This window comes from Protomyctophum bolini (genome assembly GCF_963924005.1).
Source record: "Protomyctophum bolini genome assembly, chromosome: 14".
In the NCBI taxonomy this organism is placed as follows: Eukaryota; Metazoa; Chordata; class Actinopteri; order Myctophiformes; family Myctophidae; genus Protomyctophum; species Protomyctophum bolini.
Genome location: NC_137875.1, coordinates 29,875,649 through 29,894,955, shown reverse-complemented (window position 1 = coordinate 29,894,955; position 19,307 = coordinate 29,875,649). Strand labels below are relative to the sequence as shown.

The following is a 19,307-nucleotide window of genomic DNA, read 5'->3' as shown; positions in this document are numbered from 1 at the left end:
AACAGTTATATATTTCATACCTTTCAGACGATGACTTTGAATTCAAAGATGATCCGTCATATAGTTACAGAAAGAAAACCTTAATGCACAGTGTTTGTCAGTTGCACCTCAACACATTATAAATTAAAACAATTAGACTAACAAAACAATGTCTACTTGAATAGCTATTTATGGATGAAATTTGCTCTCATAATCTAAATTTATGTTTGAACCAATTTCAACTAAATCTAGGACACAGCCAGGGAAGGTGCCCACTAAAAATGCACGATAGCCTAATCTGTCTGATTCTTTGGCAGACATAATTAGGTGTTGACTTGCTGAGAGACAAAGCTGTCTTAACTCAGGCTGTAGCGTGCCTCAACAGTACTCCCTGACAAGGCAGATGAATTGACTCTGCACTATCATATTAAGCTTGTCTCTGGCCTCATATAATAACTCCATTATTTCATCATGATGAAGCCTAACATCCTTCCTTCACACACACACACACACACACACACATTATTTTCTTCAGTATGTCAGGGTGAAGCTTAAATCCCAGGCCAGGCTTGACAATTGTCATAGAATTAAATCGCTGCATTGTGCACAATGCAGCGAGAACATGCAAGTCCAGCGCCCACAGCATCCCGAGCGGGAATCAAACCCAGGACCTTCTAGCTGTGAGGTGACAGCACTACCGACTGCCACCAGGCCCCCCTGATTTTATACCACACTGACCACAGTGCATATTTCAGAAAGTATTTTATTTTAGCCTACATCTTGATGAAAAATCCCATTTTGTATTGACATTGAAATATCTTTTTCTGTGTTTCTATAATCATACCTACGTACACATTTGGAAACATTGTGTTCTATTCTAGTCTAGTGACTATTGGTGAAGCTGAATGTGAGCTCAGTGGTTATAGGAGAAGAATGGAACTTTTATAGACAGAGGTTTTGAAAGTGCTCACTAAATCTAACTTGCAGTATCCAATCCAGTACCCAACATAAGTGACAGTAATTAGAGACATTTGTTTTGCCTATATTATGCAACAGGCAACTATTTATAGGTTGACTGTAAAAAATCAAATCAAAAACATACGAACATTAAATCCATGGCCATGGAAGGAATTGTACATATATTAAAGGACCACTTCACCACTTTTCAACCTATCTTCATATAATAGAACTGGTCCTCACGATAAAATGGTACCATGTTTTTCTACTCGTCTGTCTCTGATAGGAAGGCTGTGGGCAGTTCAGAAACCCGTCCAGGCGTCCACCAGTGACATCGTTAGGCAGGTTTTTTTAAACAATATTTAAAAAATATAGATTTGCATTACTGTGAGAACGATTATCACATTGCAACTTTTCAGGAATAGAAAGCCTGCCGTTTCTATTAGCTTGGATACCACATCGATGAGGTCACTGGTGGACGATTTCTGAACTGCCCACAGCCCTCCTATGAGACGGTTACAGAGTACTATTTTATCATATCACTAATGAGGATCAATTATATGAAGATAGGTTGAAAAGTGTTTCTATAAATAAAATATTTCCTGAAATGGGAACTAGTGGTTTGAAGTGCAACTCCAGATAGTGTTGATAATTACATTTCAGTAAACCAACTGAAAAACAAACACATGCCGTGGCATTGTATGCCTTTTTTATGACATTGACCACATGTCCTGCTTTACTTTACACAATCTTGTGGTAGCCTAATAGTCCTGCTATGGCCCAGGCTTAATTAGATACGGGAATGCCCCACTCCAATTCCTGTATATGATTTGTGGTTTAGCACTACCGCAATTCTTGATTACAATGACAGGTCCTGTGGCCTTACATGACACATAGTATACAAGCACTGTTTGACTCTGTAGAAAACAAAGCTGATAAAAAGTATTTAATTACATACGACTTAAGACTATACACTAAAGTAAATTACTACGGTCAGTCTACACTAAGGTAGTTTTGTTTCAAGCACCTTCCATAATTTATGTAACTTAAACTGGTTGACTAAACTCAGGTTTAGAAGGGTTCTGTGAAATCCTTCTAATAGTTTTGACACCATTAGTCATTCAATTATATTTGGCCAAGCTCCCCACTGAGTAGAAAGAATAAAACAAAAACACACAAAAGACAGAGTTTGGGTTTGTGGATTTAATGGGTGTGTGATTTAAAGGAACTGATATGCACATACAAAAATACCCTATCGAATACATTTTAGAAACAAACATTTAAATGACCTGCTTTGTTAAGTGTTTCTGAACCTGCAACGGAAAAAAAAAAATAGGGAAAAAGTGGTGTGGATTTCAATAATCATAATCATCATCATTCAGAAAGGAAAACAAAAAATACCTACCTGCTATGAATGCTATAAAAAATATCACAATACAAATATGCAAATTAAATAATGTGATAAGACAACCCCCCCTCCCTCAACTGCTGAATAAGCCTTTTTTTTGTAAAAACAATGCATTCTTTCTGTACATTTAGTCAGGGGAATCAAAGCTAGAGCAAAAATAGCTTCCTTGTATCCCAGTTTTCTAGCCATTTCCACGAGAAGGGCACATACAGCGACGGGTACATAATATGGATTGCACAGTGTTGCGGCTAGTGTAAATAGCACACCCATACGCAAAACCTATCGATATCCTTATGGGATGTCACTGTGCCCTTCTCCTAAAAAAACAAAAAGGAAAAAATGAATTTTCCTTCTTTGGGACCCAAGGCAGGAGATGTGGCCTTTGCGGGTCTCCTACCCAGCCCTTCCCCCATGTCCTCAGGAGATGCGTTTTAAGAGCCTCCATAGGAGGCGCAGAGGGTTAACACCCCCCCAAAATGAAGGGAGTTCACTCTGTAGTCTGTACAACAATCACACAGAAGCAACCATACACGCACACCTCATCAAAAGCGGATCACCATTTTCACAAAGCACCACAAATCCATGGAAAATATATGCATGGATATGAATGACCTCACAACCAGGCACTGACTACAACATAACACACTGACTATAGTACCAATTATCCAAAAAAAAAGAAATTAAAAAAGAAGGTTCTGGACTTTCTGGGACATTTTAGGCTTCGCTCACCAACAGATGCCGGTGAAAAAAGGAATTGGAATATAATGAAAATTATATTGGTGCTTAATTTAAACCTCAAATAGCACCAGAAGGCTACCATTATTTGGACTGTGTCAGGCTTTTTGTCATGCACAGAATAGTTCAATGAAATGTGTTTCAAATACCTTCCCGGGACTCTGACCAACCACTAAATGCTTTATTCTGCACAATCCCACCAAGTAGGCTAAAGCAAATAATTTGCAAATACTAAATCAGATCAGGTCTGATGGCTGCAGAAAAGTCTGTCAAAGTATAAATAAACCTCAAGTCACAATGATTGAACACATGACTTCCTAGCGAGGTTATGATCACTGAAGCAGCACTGGACAGATGAGATTACAGCAAAGGATATCAAACAAACCACTAGGGTCTTTTCTAAAGTTAAACCTCCAAAAAAAGCCAATCACCTGTGCACTGCTGCATCCTGGAAAACATTGAGGTACTAGTAGTTTGTCATAGAAGAGTCAGGATTGTGATGTCAGCCCATATCCAAGCCTCAAACTCAAGTCAATCCTCCCTGGAACTGTATTCAAACTTATACAGTCAATTACAAAAAACAAACAAATATTCTGGGCAGGAGAGGTTTTCTTTTCTTCCCGACAAGCAGTAGAGAAAAAAAAACACTTTTTTTTAAACATTTTTTTTTCCATTTTTTCCATAATAAAACCAACTATTAGATCAGTCAAAAGACTAAACTGCTGTGTTTTTTTCTTTTTTTCTTTAAAGACAAAAACATTTATGTACATGAACATTTACTGTACAGGGTGGGGAGAGACAAAAGCTCCGCCGTGGTCCGTGTGTGTACGTCGCGAGGAGAAACGGATCAACGTATAAAGGCCATTTTCAAAAAACGTCAACAGAAAAGCGAAAAGGGAATAATGCGGGGCCACTTTTTCATCCAATTGAATGAAAAGACTGAATCAAACCGCTGAGTAACCACGGGCGTCAAGAAGCGAGACAGGTCCGCTTAATAACCACCACTCACTTTCACTTAATTAATATCAATCGGTGTTGACTCTGTTGGGGACGAACGCCCTCTGGCTTTGCAAGTGACATACAGAGGGAAGTTGCAGGCAAGAGGTAACCTGTTGGTGGGAAGGGACCAGTTTGACAGATTTAACTCTTAACTATGAGAGAGAGAGAGAGAGAGAGAGAGAGAGAGAGAGAGAGAAAGAGAGTGGACATCCATTGGCTCCTTCAAAATAAAACTCTTAACACCGGATTGAACACGCATACTCCCCATCTTCCTGATATTCTTCTCAACCGCTGTCCCTCTTCCCCCCATGAATCTCACCATCCATCCAAGTAGTAGCTGTGTCCTGCTGTGTTCAGGCTATGTGGATTCGGGCCTTCTCCGTCTCCTTCAGCCTCTTTGCCTGCTCCTCTAGCGACGGGGAGTGGGGTCGTTTGGAGGTGGCCCCGTTGATGGGGTCCGACAACCGGCTCACTAGCGTGGGGATGGAACTGCCTACTGGGTGGGGCACGTGTTTGGACACCACAGGTTCTGCACAGAGAGTGAGAGAGGTTATAACAAAGTGAGATAGAAACGGGTCTGGTCAGCAGCACTTGGATCACATCACTTAGCCAGGAATGATTTCACAAATGGCAGTCAAGTAAGCAACCAATACATTAAACAACAAAACAAATATCACCTTTCTACATAAAAAGACACTCACTTGAGCCAATGACGGGAATGGACATGCCTTTCTCTTCAGTGGCAGGAGGGAGTTGGGCTGTTTTTGGAGGGAGTTGGGTTGTTTTTGGTGAGAGTTGGGTTGTTTTTGGAGGGAGCTGGGTTGTTTTTGGAGAGAGTTGGGTTGTTTTTGGAGAGAGTTGGGTTGTTTTTGGAGAGTCCTCAAACTTGGGAGCCTTGGGAGGAGTGATGCTGCATGAAAGAGAAAGCCAATAAAAAAGGACAAGCATTTTAAAAGTAATTTCTAAATAATTTCACAACCTTAATGTCTCTGCTCGGTGGAAACTTCACACTGATGTAATTTTCCATACATTTTTCCATTCACTGCATGCTCATGTCCGGAGGAAACCTCATAAAGCAAAAATGTTCATTTTTCAGGAAATGAAAAATATAATTTAAGGAAATTTAAAAAATATTCTTTTAAAGGAAATAAATGAGGAAAAGCTTTTTTTAAACGATGCAATACTGCCTCATCAAAGTTGGTGTTCTGACTTTAGATATTGTCAATTACTTGCATGAAAAGGAGAGGTGGTGGAGTTAGCCGTTTTAGCAAGAGGTTTTGAAAATTCAGGTCATGAAATTCTATCAAATGCCTCAAAATTCAGTTCAGACCTAAACTAACTCCAACACGCGAGGTCAGACAGTTTTAACGATTCGTCTCTCTGCTTTGGGACCGTTATATTGGTGATCTCACTTGTGGCGGTTGAGGGCCAACTTGATGGAGTTCTTCACCACACGACAGCTGTTGTTGGCTGGGAGGGGTGAGGACGCATCTGGCAGCTCCATACTGGGAAGTCTCTGCGAGAAGGAAAGTGAACGATTTAGCAATCCATGCTTTCAAACTGTGCGTTATCTTAATGTGTGCTTTATTTCCCCAAAGTATACAAATAAAAAAACCTATCAGTTCTAAATGGTAAATGGTAAATGGTGCATTTATATAGCGCCTTTATCCAAGGCGCTTTACATAGATTGTGCATTACATTCACCCATTCATACACCGATGGCAGCGGAAACCATGCAAGGCACCAACTAGCACATCGGGAGCAATTAGGGGTTCAGTGTCTTGCTCAAGGACACTTCGACAGTAACTCTGGGGGAGCCCGGGTTCGAACTGGCAACCTTGCGGTTCCCATCCAGGCACTCTACCCCTGAGCCACCGCCGCCCTTCTAAAATAGAAATCAAGGCCAATGAGAGGAAGCTCACCTGTGTTCTTGACGTTTCGATGGTTGGAATGGTCTTAGCCTTTGTCGCCAAAAGACTTGTCTAATTGGAGAGAAGAGGTTTGATCAACATTACCAGACAGTATGATTTTGCCATGGGACAGAAAGGAGAGCTACTCCCTGGCATTTAGGTCTGTCGCGAACACTGTTTTACAAGCACATATCCAAATCCCTTTTCTATATAGATTAAGCAACAAACCAAGATGCTAGAAGATAGTTACAGTTCATGTGGGATAAGCGAAACGAGTGGCCCCATTTATCGATTTCATTTTTAGACTACACCTCAAGGTTATTATTAGCCTCTAGTTTACAGGTTGTAACGTAACTAGGTTGCACTGCTCGCCACACCAGACCCCCAATCACACTACCCAATCACACTAGTATCAGTTGGCCTGGTGTCAATGGTCAACATATACCTAGTTGAGTCAACGTGTAGAGGATTTGCTTTGACTAAGTGTTAAGTTCCTGTTTGAGAATGAAGACAGAAAGACACCTACATTCTGGACTCCGTCTCCTTGGGTGAGCGTGTCGGAGCCTGGTGGTAATGGTTCTTTGAATGCAGAGTCGTCATTGGACACAACCTAAAGCCAAACAAGCAAAGCAAAGTTTTGTTTGCCTCAAGTCTGTACTGAAAAACAATATGGGTCAGTGTAAATTTGTCAATTAATTAGATTTTTTTTTTATTATGACCCCAACTTTCTCAATACACAAACATGACATTTCAATGGCCATTCAAAAAGCATACAACATTAAATCACCATAACTTTCCCTGCTTTAGTTTGGGAAAACAAATCTAAATTCTATACATTTTCATGTTAATGATTGCAGGAGCACGCGGTGTGTTTTTGACCATTGGCAAACCCTCCCTACCTCAGCATCTTTGTTCTTCTTAGCGAGGTCTTCTTGTGTAGGTGAATGTGGTCTCTTGGTAGAGGCTCCACTAATGGGGTCCTCCAGGCCATTGGGTGATGGCTCCTCTTTGGGGCTGCTGGCAGCGCTGGGCTTTTCACTCCCACTGACCAGTGAAGGGCTTGTGCTGCTGGCTGGTGGTGACTCTACAGAAAGAAGAAAGGGAATGGAGAGATGAAAGCAAGGGAGCAACAAGGAAAATAAGAATTATGGTGAATGGGACAGACAACATGATAGTTCTAGATATGAATTGGACCCCATGTCAGGAAATCTCTCATCCATTCAATACTGGCTGGAGGAGACTTACTTGAGCCAATGACAGGGATGGACATGCCCTGGTCTTTAGCCACCGGTGAGATGTTAGAATCTGGCAAACTGTCATCAAACAACGGCTTGGGAGGGATGCCGCTGCAAAACACAGAACCATAATAGATTTACTCACTGAAATTACCGTTTTATTTAGATTTATGATATATAGTATTTCATGCCGTTTTCCTTTCTGGCTCCCTAACCTTAAAGGGCCACTTCACCCCTTTTGCAACAAGATCTTATTATAATAATGTTTGGGAGACAAGAAACAGATCCCTGGGGTTTTATGTCAGTGATTTGTTTACTTACTTTATTTTAGTATTTCGTAAGTGTCTGATGTCACTGGTCCCACTACAATGGCACAGAATCACACTTAATGGTGGTAAAAGTGGTAAATGCCACCACTAGCATGCCAAGTGGGTGTTTGTGACATTGACTGTTTTTGATTGTTTGCTTAGTCGTTTTTATGTTGACTGATGAACTGCAAATTAATGTACCCATTTGAACATGCGCACATGTATGCAGCTAAATGCGTGTGTGCATCATGGAGTGCGAGCGTTCACCCTGTATGTACAGTATATTTCTATGTGGTGAGCTGTGAATAGTTACGTATGCACTTGACTGAGCATGTGTACACAGCTAAATGGGTGTTTATGAGTGTTACATACTGTATACGGAAAAAGAAAGATGCCTCAAAAAAAATGTGTCCTGGTGGGTTTTGAATTTTGATACCTGTCTTCAGTGTCTGATGTGGGCTTGGGGGGCTTGCTGGTGAGGATGGGTGACGGGGAGCTGAAGGGGGTTCCTGAGTCCGTGTCTCTGGAGCTGTCCAGATGACTGCTGTCAAGGGAGAGTCGCTTGGAGCCGCTTCCTCCATTAGCACTACGGTTCAACTCCACTATGCTCTGAGGAAAAGGAAGACAAAATGACCGATTCACAGTATTCTGAATATTTGGAAGAAAACTTAACACAAACATAATAGCTTTAATATATAGCTTTAAAGTAAGCTAGTGTTGTTCAAGCTGTTCTCACCCTCTTCTTCTTCTGTACAAGCTCAGGAGGAAGATACTGGTGGAGCTGCTTCTTCTTCACGTGCGTTGCCTCGATCTTCATCCCATCCTTCAGCATGTTGATGTTGTTGGCCTGCCTGTACACTGCACGGAACCACGGGATCTACAGTCAACTTCAGGTTACAGTGACTATTGTCTAAGCCCAACAAAATGGAATACAACACAAGAACAGACAAACCGAAATAAAAGGCAGGACAAAAACCTGTATCTGTGAAGGACTGGATGTCGTAAGTCAGGTCGATGTTCACGCTCTCCGCGTTCTCCACCTTCTTGAAGATGATGCCGATGAACCACATGGACACAAAGTCGCTCCTGTTGGGATGACACACCATTTGTTTGGCCCCTTCGAGTACATGGTAACCACTTAAACCCTAAACATATTTAGTGAACTCATAATTACTTAGTTGGCATTACTTAGTTTTATACGTTCCCTCCACTATCTACACAAAGAAATAGCTGGTCGACAAGCTCTCAATGCATTGCAATGTTGCCCTCAGAATAGGGATGCTAAGTTTCAAGTGGTTAACGGGCCAAACGGACTCACTCATTGCGGTTCTCCTTGGACCCTGGGAAGGACTGTGGGTTAACGTGAGCCAGTGTGATGTACTCATTCCTCTCCAGGTTCCCCACCAGGACACGGATCTTGGATTCGACCAGACCGATCCTGCAAGGAAATAAATCAGGTATTGTTAAGAACTCGCTTCCATATTCTAATCATTAGGTTCCATTTCTGAAGTGTTAGAGGCATTGAGCATCAATGTTTTGTAGCATTGTAGAGAAGGATGTTTTATTCATTTAAACCACTGTTAAATTTGTAATGTAAATTCTTGTAACATTCAAATGTCATTTGAATATAATGTTGGGAATGTCCTAAGGCGTTTAATATAGATATAAGAATGCCTCGCTAGTGGCTATTTTCCATTTTTGGAATCGCTCCGGTTGCTAGGGACGCTTGCCTTTTCTCTGAAAATACAGCGCTGTCCAAGGTTTTGAACAGATCACCGATGTTCGGAGATAATTTCTGATTATCCGGTGATAGCGATTGGAACATTGGCCTTTTCTGGAGCAAGGTTTTGCCTTAGCTTGCCAGCATTGGCACCAATACTGTTAGGATCCAAGATGGCTACAAACCGGACACACGTCCTAGTGGAATTGCTTCTCATCACGTGGCACCCAAGTGTCATCACTTTTGTCCACCAGGTGCCACTCATTGTGTTACATGAACAGAGAAAGGTGACCTGTTTAGGTGAAATGAGGTAGGAAAGAGGCTGACTGCCATCATATTGTGCTGTGTCGCTTTGTATGACAAATAAATAGAATTATATAATTCAGACATGCAACACTCACCATTCTAGGTGGTTTTCTTCTGTGGATGCACTGGCAGTCAGAACAATGTAATGCCTATAATGAGAACAGCATAAAGTAAACATAAGGAGAAGCAAACCATTCAAACATACAAAACATGCCTTCTGTGCTACAGTTGGATAAAGACTGCAGTGTTTCCCTTATATGCAATTATGCACCAAACAGTGGCAGCCAAAATACTGTTTGTTGAGAGAAAAGAGGGTTCAATTGACATCTCATCTCTTCAAAAACAAACATAGTATTTAGCACTACAGATGCTTCACATCCAGGTCTTTTCATGTGCCTGTGCTGTGAGTAAAGCATATAAAAAGGGCAACCTTGAGCTCATCTGAAAATGTCAGCACAACAAGCACCGGGTAGATGTCAACAGTGACGCACGCAATGTTGATCATGGACATTGGAGGGAAAACAGTCCTGACTCCTAAGTCAGACTCCTGCAACTTTACGTATCGTACAGTAACTTGCAAAAGCACATTATATCCGAGTAGTACTAGGCCTACTGTAGTATGTCAGGAGATAAAGAAGTTTGTTTAGAAACCTGCATCCAGCATCACATTTACAGTACCTAATAACAAGTGTATGGCAAAGCCTACTGGTGGAAACTGGTATTGCAATGCATCCAGCATCACATTTACATAACTGTATGGCAAATGGAAGCTGGTATTGCAATCTGTATAATAATTCTATAATTCAGGGGTTCTCAAACTTTTTTATAATACCGTATGAATTTAGAAGACTGGCTCAGCTAAAGAATAAAGGGAAGTGATTACTGTGGTATCGAGGAGGTTAATTGAGTGAAACTAATGAAGACCAACAAACACATACTTGTATTTTTGAAAAAAGTTGGGTGGCTCAAACAGCTTGGACCATTCTGCTTTCCCCTGAAGAATCTCATCTGTGACGCTGAGACCTGTAAGGATTATATATAAAGTATTAATGTCATTACAGAAATACACTGACATTATGACCAAGCTTTTTGCGATTGCCACTGTGCTATTTTGCCTTGGCATGGTTTCCATCCGTGTTTACCCCCCCTATCTCTCTCACAAACTTCCATACCGTATTTGAACTCCTCGTTCATGATGGTCCGTGTTGATGTGGAGACGTTATAGGTGGAGTTCTGTTGGGGGTAGGCTGGTGTAATGATGGGCATCAGGTGGTATCTGTCAGCTGGGTTAACCTAAAGGAAGGCAATGTTACAGGAAATTAAAGGTTTCATCGACATGACCATGTAGAGACGTTTTTTTTAATGGTATAAACCGGATCGCTGTAATCCGTTTGTTACAGCTCCCGTTGCTAGGCCTTGTGCAGCGCTCTCAGGCATGTTTCACGCAGCCGTTCACTTCCTTGTTTACAACCCAACAAAACTGTCTATTATCTCCAAGTCTACGTCGCTCTCCATGGTTTTCATCAGAACAGCAATGTTCTGTCCTCTAGCGCGAGGTAGTAATGGAGCATTATACCTCCGGGTGTTAAAATCTGCCTCATCTGCTGGGCACTCTAGCGCCTATATTCTAAAAGATTCCTGGGCAAAAAAAGTGTTAATCCAACATAGTCTTGATACTCACTCTGGGGTCCCACACAGGTAAATTCAGGTTACTGTCTTCCGGCTGTTTCAAAAGCACAGGATTCGGCCATTCCCTGCATAAAGAGAGCACGTAAGTAGCCATGTGGCCCATAGCCCATCCCCTGGCCTGTATCTGTATTGTGAGGCAGCTTGGTGTACAAGTACACAAACACATGATGCCATTATGTCACATGGAAGGACCTCTTAGAAGACTTAGATAAACAATGGATCCCAATTTACTTTTTATTACAAACCTGACACAAAAGCCAACATTACACTAGGAATTGAAAAACAACAAACTGATGAAACCATAAGGCAAACACCACTATATCACAGGTGTCCTCACCATTTGGAGAAAACCAGGAAGAATTTGTGCACCAGTGTCGCAGCAACAGCGTTGGGATACAGCTGGCAGGTCCTGGCCACCAGCATGGCCCATGACACTCCACCCAGAAAACCCAGCATGTTGGAGTATATCCCACGACCTTCAGGCAGACAACACATTTCACAATATCACTTTGTGACAAAATATTGTACTAGATACTTGTCACAGCAAGGACATTTTCAACATTACTTTGTTTTCTGTAATGTCAACAGAATTTTCTTGTTTCTTTCCGTTATCTCACCTGGAAATTATGTTTGACATTACGCTATTACAGAGTAGACACTGTGCAGGAGCTCAAACATTGAGATAGAAAAACATTCTCAAGTACACTCACGTTTTGCCCATAGTTTGATTGCTCTCAGTGTCAGCCTGAAGTTCTCCTTGTTCGGGACCAGGTACAAGATCTCATCAGTGACTCGACAGCCTGTGTTATTGGAGGGGTTGGAGGGTGACATTACATTGTGCCTTGTGAGCACCAAAATAATATTCATCTTACAACATTTCTTACCGAGAGGGACACTTTCATTTGACCAAACATAACCAGTGCAGTTTTGACCCTTGCTATCCTTATGGGTTGGCTGCTAGTAGAATATTTAGTTTACATTAATGATTTAGTCATTTTACTGTTGAAATTTGGAGCTTAAAATTCCATAAAAAATATATAATCAAATAAAGAGTAAGTGTGGCAATGTTACTCCTATATTTAATTTGTTTCTACATATCTGTAGTACTTCGATGTGTGGAGGATAACTCCAGTCACCTGAAATGTCAAGCTCCCATTTCTAACCATTTGCTACCAAGAAGCATTCCCAACAGAGTAAGAAATAACAAAACATAGCTACAACCTGATTGTACGCCTCCACAGTAGAGTTCAAGGAATTCGTTTTAAAGTTCAATTTGCTGTAACTTCACAGCAGTTGTCACATCATTTACACTTACTAAACTAATCAGGAAATCGGATCTGAAATAAGGTCAAGAGTTCAAAACTTTTTCATATGGAGCAGATCAGATTTGGATTGTGTGATGAAGATATGATTAATCAAACTTATATTACTTATTGACAAAATGTTAGCAAAGACTTTCTGTAATCAGTCAGATATCAAAGTGAAATGCTGATTTTTGGTTTTCAACTACCCAACATCCAAATCTGATCCAGATAAGAAACGTTTTGAACTCCTTGGCCCAGATGGGTAGAGTTTGGGACATGCCTAGTACTCATTGTGTGAAAATTGTGTATTACAGCAGCTTTCTGGTAAACATTAGTGATGTTCCTGCCCGGGCCAATCTGTAGGAGCCAGGCCGATCAACATTTGATCAGCCTTTAAATGATCAACATTTAATTGATCAACATCCCTATTTTGACCAGATTTCAGAATGTTTTCTGAAAAGAAAAAAGCCGTTAAGTACTGAAAAGCTTAAAAACGTGTCGCAATGTTGACTTCTTGTGAGCTTAGCCATTATATTATATATAATATATAATATAATATATATATTTTTTTCTCTTTCTTAATGGGGCTCAAGTGGTTAAATTAAATTTGAACCTTGTATATTGCACCCGGATGTAATAAAACAAAATTGGTCACAAATTGCAGCCGTGAGACAGAAAACCTTTTGCATGTTCACTGAACGGAATAATTAGATTTTAGCGTATGATCAGTGCAGTGCAGACGATCTCAAAAGCTGCAGTGCTTTCACCAAAACAAGGGCAGAGCAAACAGTGAAACATAATACTAGTCTAAAATTAAGGGAATACAAAAATAAGGAAAATAAACAGCATAAAATCTACTTCAAAATGCTTGATATAAAATGCAGAATAGTGCCTTTTTCAGCCATGCTTCATGATTACCCTACAAAGAAAAATGCATGCAAAGAAAACCTTATTTGGCAAAATGCTTTAATTTCAGACAATATAAAACAACTTAATGTCTTTCTCACATGACGACCCCCCCCTCCCAGCTTGGCAAGGGCCTGCAAATGCTGTGGATAATTTTATCAACTAGGTGTGCACATCCTTACAGAACACTTTCAGAGCGTAGCATTTTCTGAGAGCTTGTTAGCAGCAAGAGGTTGGAAACAGTACCTCAGGATTTCAACTGACAGATCACTGGAGCCAATTTTCTCTGCACTACAGTTATGCATAAATATTATAAATATTTATTCATTATATTTTTTATTTATCCCAAGTATAAAAATCACTGAACTTACCCTTTGTGTAAAATCTATTCTAATGTCCTCTCTTGAGAGGCAACTTCCCGCTCTCCCCTAAAATACAACAATGACAGTTATGATGTACCATTGAGGCTGCGAATACAGCGAATGTCCAGGTTTCTCAGAATGGAGTCTCCCCTCAGGTCTAGGTTGTCTGGTATGGACTGCAGGGCCAGCCTGGCAAATAACAGGTCAATCTGTTCACAGACAAAAAAGATGCCAAGGACATAAATTACTCATCTAACACTTTTTATGCGAAGACACAGAAGCAACAAGCCGAGGGGACCGAAAATCATTTAAGGAATGTCTGTGCGCGTTCAGAAACGCGCACCGGGAGCACTCTCCTATTACTTTGTATTGGCTGTGCCTCAGTGTGCCTCTATCCGAACACACCCTGTCTGTCTGTCTGTCTGTAGAACTGTCTCCACTCTTCACTGGCCAGTAAGGCTGTACCCTAGCCCTGTTTTTAGGACTCAAACCATCGGCAGGAATTTTCGAGCAAACCTTCGAACCATTCGTTTCTAAAAAAAATAACCTTCGAGCTCCGAACCTTGGCGGGGGAGCACGTAACTTTGGGAAAGCTTGTTTACAACTGAAACGGACTTCCTGTGCATAACTTCCTCTTCAAGATAAGAGCCACATGTAATGATTAGTCAACACTAGTTTTATTTCTAACCCTACTTACTTACTTCCTTTTGAATGCCTGTCAATTTCTCTACATAACTGTCTCAGCTGTTGGTGCACAAATGCGCCTTGCATGCCTTTGATCTACGTGCAAAAAACATTTTGACGACGTATGCGCACTGGCGCATTGGTTGTGTGCCCCCCTGATTATTAATAACATCTAAACATATAACATGTAAACACAACATGAACATAGTACTCTTATTATGCATATCGCAGTTTAAAAAAAAAAAAAAAAGGGTTAGCGAAGGTTCGAACCCTGAATGTTCGGGGACAGCCTTACTGGCCAGGCCATTAACTTATAGAGCGTCGCAGTCCCACCCCCTTTCATGACGACGCCAGGCCCAGGAAATAATTCCAAATGCATTTTCACCATAGATATTTCAAAAAGTATTTATTTAAAGACCTTTTAAGCCAACTCGAGTTGTGATCAAATCATGACAATATTTGGACCAAACAATTAAAGAAGAAAAACAACCAAAAAGTGTTGTAACCTGCCGTTTTTTTCTTCTAATTATTTGTTCTGCCCAAAACATTGTGATTATTGTCATGATTGTCACAACTCGAGTTGGCTTTTTTCTCACTTTATCAAACTGTACGCCGTTTTATAAGTCTCAATCTAGCACCAAACCTTTCGCCGGACTGCGCATACGGCATACGCGCAGTTGACTACACTCCCGGGTACATAGCGGTACACCAGAGTTGGTTGCCTATCGAATTCGGTTACTTCCTGTCGCTTCCATTAAGCGGGTCACAGAATCCCACACCATCACACAGTCGCGTAACGCGCACCAACAGGACACACCGAGTGATACTCAGCTCCACAAGAAAAAGCTAATCATTTACTTTGCGTGCAGCGACGGGTCCCGCGCACGTGCGTGACGTCCACCGACCGGTCGCGCGCCCGTGTGCAGGACACGCGCGTGTGTGTGTGCGCAACCGCATTAACGACGGCAGGGTGGGGAGATATAATATGGAAAGAAATATGTCTCCTTACCTCTATTCTGTCAAATTTGAATTTGATCACTGGTACAAAGGCATCCTCCACAGCCTGAAAATAAATATACATGTAGAATTACCGGTACATGAAAATATTCAGGTTGTATGTCTACAAAAAAGAAACATAAGTTAATATAAGAAACAAAATGAATCTGTGCAAGACATAATATATAAAGTCATCTTTTGGATTTATGTTAATAGAAACAGTAAATATATGCATCTAAGTGTGTACATGCACTTGTTTTTATAAACCATACCAGTTGCCTGGCATGATTAGCACATTGATTGCCAAACCTTTTCCATATTATTACAATGGATTGTTGGTTATAATAGTAAGGTATGTCATCACTTCAATTAAAAAAATCTAACCAAAAACACGAGTCCATGGAGAAATTCAAATGTCTGGCCAACATTTCATCCATTCATTAAAGTCAAATTCTGTAACATTTCTTGAGCAATTGTGTTCCAACTTCCATCATAACAAATATACAGAAATGTTTTACCATCGTACCACCAGAATGTAACTACGGTAGACTAAACTCAGACTGCAACGTACTTGCAAACAAAACACAACATTCATTAGTTGGTGTCCCCTTGATTTTGTGGCCTACAGGTTAGGCAGTCTAAAGATACCTTGATTCTTGCCAACTTTAATGTTCAAGGCCATTTGTTTCAATATAATACTCACTCTCAGGTCTTTGATCTCTTCATGTAGTTTTAACTTTTCAAAGAAGGCCTGGAAAAAGTCACATCTCTCTACATGACGTGGGGCCACACATAAGGCATCAATATCAGCTCCTACAGAGAGAGAGCAACAAACAATGTTAAATCAAATAAGGCATCAATATAAGCTCCTATAGTACAGAGCAAAATAATAATGTTAAATTAACTTCACACATTGCCTTTCTAACTTTGCATCAAGCAAATTTGCTATGGGTTCACCAAGCAATCAAACTAGGTCAAGGCAGGCCATGTCAAATAAGGCCACAAATACCTTTTGTGTGCACTCCAAGACGGTATGAACCAAATGTGAAAATCTTGCCCCCCACATTTGTTATCGCAGAGGGTGGGAGGTTCTATGGGGAGAAAACAATGTTGCAATGTCAGCAAGACACTATTATACTGAATGTCATAAGTAAGCTTACTTTTTCCCATGAGTAATGGCCTACTGTATCACACCATATTTCTTTCACTTAATAAGAAGCCCCTACCTTTGATTCACTCATCTCTGCAATCCACTCTTTAACAAAGTTATTCAATTTCCCAAGAACAGCCAGTCTGAAAATGAGAAGCAATTGTCATCATGTGGTCGAGGACAGAAAGACAAATAAAAGTGCAATAAATATACAGGACACCGCCTTGTCGACAGGGGGGGGATGAAATTACAGAATACATCAAAAATAAACCTTTGATACAATGTAAAATTACAATTACAGTTTAAACCAGGGTGGCAAATGGCAATGAGGCATACCATAGGCGTATTGGTTTGATCCAATACCGGTATCCAAAAGCAATCAAGTTAGTTTAAAAAAAAAAAGTAACAATCCCATCCATTGATCCTCACCTATGGTTCAGTTCATCTTCATCTTCAAACACTCCAAATGGTTTCATAGCATCACTGAGCTTCTTTGTGTACTGGTGGTCTATTTCCCGAGGGGGTGCATGGCTGATGGCAGAGGTGATGCCATAATGTTTCTGAGGCTGCTGCCCACTAGGCATGATACTACCATAGGGTAAGAAAGGCACAAAAAAAAGCATGGATCATTAGCTACAGTAGTAGTACCAGCAGAGGTGAACTCAAACTGCTGTCTCTGTACATTACAAGATAAATGCACCAGTCAGTCTTGGATGAAGGTTGTTTGTTTTGCTTATTTTCTGTTGCATTTCTACATGGATAGTACTGAATGTTTTGGAATCAATTTACAAAATCAACATTAACACACCAAGCAACATTTAGATTAGGCTGTTAATTCGCACTGCTTGCTCCAGGTGCTGGCATTAGTGGATTTAAGTCAAATTAGTATACAAGTTAGCAACGACCAAATACCGGATACTTCAAACTATTTGGTATCTAAGGAAAAATGTATCCATGATAGTGCCAGCATTGAGATTTGATACGTAAACATTGACTTGTTTTGGCAGAATGGCGGTTGTTTTGTTTGAACGCAGCTACTTTGATTTAGTAGCGTAAAGCCCACCAAAGGGTCGTGTCGGGACAACACGGTTTTTAAGGTAAACCACATGAGTGCAACTCATTGAGTTGCATTGGTGGTGTTGACCTTAAAACACGTTTTGTCCCGACACGACCCTTTGGTGTGGTTTGGGCTTTAGGTTAGCTGAGCGGCTACAAACATGTTGGCCAATGTAGTGTACGCTAGCAGACGTTAGCCATTGTGCTACGGAAGAAGTGGCTTTAAGCTAACTAGCAACTTTGCGATTTGCTTAAGTCAACTTACTCCGCACGTTTACAAGGACAACAGAAGGCGGCATGTGAGGTGCTGGTAAGATTAAAGTTACAATTTTAGAGACATAATGAACGCTACTTGTTGCTAAACAGGTATCAAGTGGTGTCTACAGGCCTTGTTGTGATAGTTAGCCATCGTTAGCTTGTTAGCCTATTCTTTTGGATGCTCCTCTCAACCAAATGCTCACGAGCAGACGAACGTTTAATGTACACGACTCACCTTGACATTTCTTTCATGACAATCCAAAGAGCGTTGTTTTCCCGTTTTACCCCACAACGAACCTGTACAAAACTTGTAAACTCAGCCAGTGGATGCAGCCTCGACCTAATTTATAACAATGGTCACTTTTTCCCGTAAGGTAGAACGTACATCCCATAGCCCGAAGGGGTCGTAGTAGGTCGTGCTGCGATTGGCTAGTTGGTTGTCAGGCAAGCGAATTTACGTCACTGGTTAACAAAACTACATTGATAAACAGTATATTTGGAGAAAAAAATAATTTTAAATAATTTGCCCCTTCTGGGCACAGGTCTCCATTTGGTCTCCACCAGGAGGATAGGAGTGTGTGTGATGTTTGTCAAAATGTTTAGGAGTAATATAAACATGTTGTGTGTGTGCGTGTGTGTGTGTGTGCGTGCGTGTGTGACGCAACTTGGCCTGTTGTAGCGCCACCATGACGCTGATTTGAAAACTGTCAAGTGAAGTGGTCTACAACTGAAAACTTTGGAAGCCAATCAAGATGGATTATGAGAGATCAAACAAACCCGTCTTGATTACATGACTATGGAGCGCATGTGTACCAATTTTGCGAGTAATATTCGAAAATGTGTTTTACATATGTCGGCCTCCTGGTGGCGCTATAAAGAGCAGTTAGAGGTAAAAACACTAATCGGCCAGTTATAGCGCCACCATGAGGCTGAGTTGAAAATGTTCCAGTGGCATTTCTTCCTAGTGGGCATGTGTGCACAATTTCACGGAAATCACACAATGTGTTCATGATTTGCTGCATTTTGTTTGAAACTGAGCACTCCGAAAAATCTGAAAGACCCGTTTCGTTGAATGGCTCTAGAGACTGTGTACCAATTTGCGTGATGTTTGGACAAAATCTGTAGGTGTACTGTCCAAAAAAATGTTTTGCACAAAGCGGCCTCCTGGTGGCACTATAAGAGGCCAATGTGAAAACCTTGGGGCAGAGGTTCAGCTGTGGCATTCAGGGAGTGTGTGTGCAGAGTATGGCTGCGATCAAGCCAATGGTGCCAGAGATTAGTTGTCCACAGACAGACGGACAGACTCTCTTCCCATGCCGTCGGCCTGGTGGAGACAATAAACAGT

General features: G+C 41.0%; 1 protein-coding gene across 1 annotated transcript; it reads right to left on the bottom strand.

Moving 5' to 3' along the window:
• Window positions 1-2,130: 2,130 nt before the first annotated feature.
• On the bottom strand, window positions 2,131-18,330 carry LOC308328099 (poly(A) polymerase gamma-like). The gene is made up of 24 exons (XM_080781804.1): window positions 18,198-18,330; window positions 17,078-17,236; window positions 16,725-16,791; window positions 16,508-16,589; window positions 16,202-16,311; window positions 15,512-15,565; window positions 13,916-14,027; window positions 11,957-12,046; window positions 11,584-11,722; window positions 11,239-11,311; window positions 10,730-10,850; window positions 10,496-10,580; window positions 9,653-9,706; window positions 8,850-8,969; window positions 8,508-8,617; window positions 8,268-8,389; window positions 7,968-8,140; window positions 7,234-7,334; window positions 6,888-7,072; window positions 6,515-6,598; window positions 6,001-6,060; window positions 5,491-5,594; window positions 4,780-4,988; window positions 2,131-4,607 (listed from the first exon to the last, which is right to left on the bottom strand). The coding sequence occupies exons 1-24, from the start codon at window positions 18,212-18,214 to the stop codon at window positions 4,432-4,434; spliced, it is 2,607 nt and encodes an 868-aa protein (XP_080637930.1). The 5' UTR covers window positions 18,215-18,330; the 3' UTR covers window positions 2,131-4,431.
• Window positions 18,331-19,307: the final 977 nt, after the last annotated feature.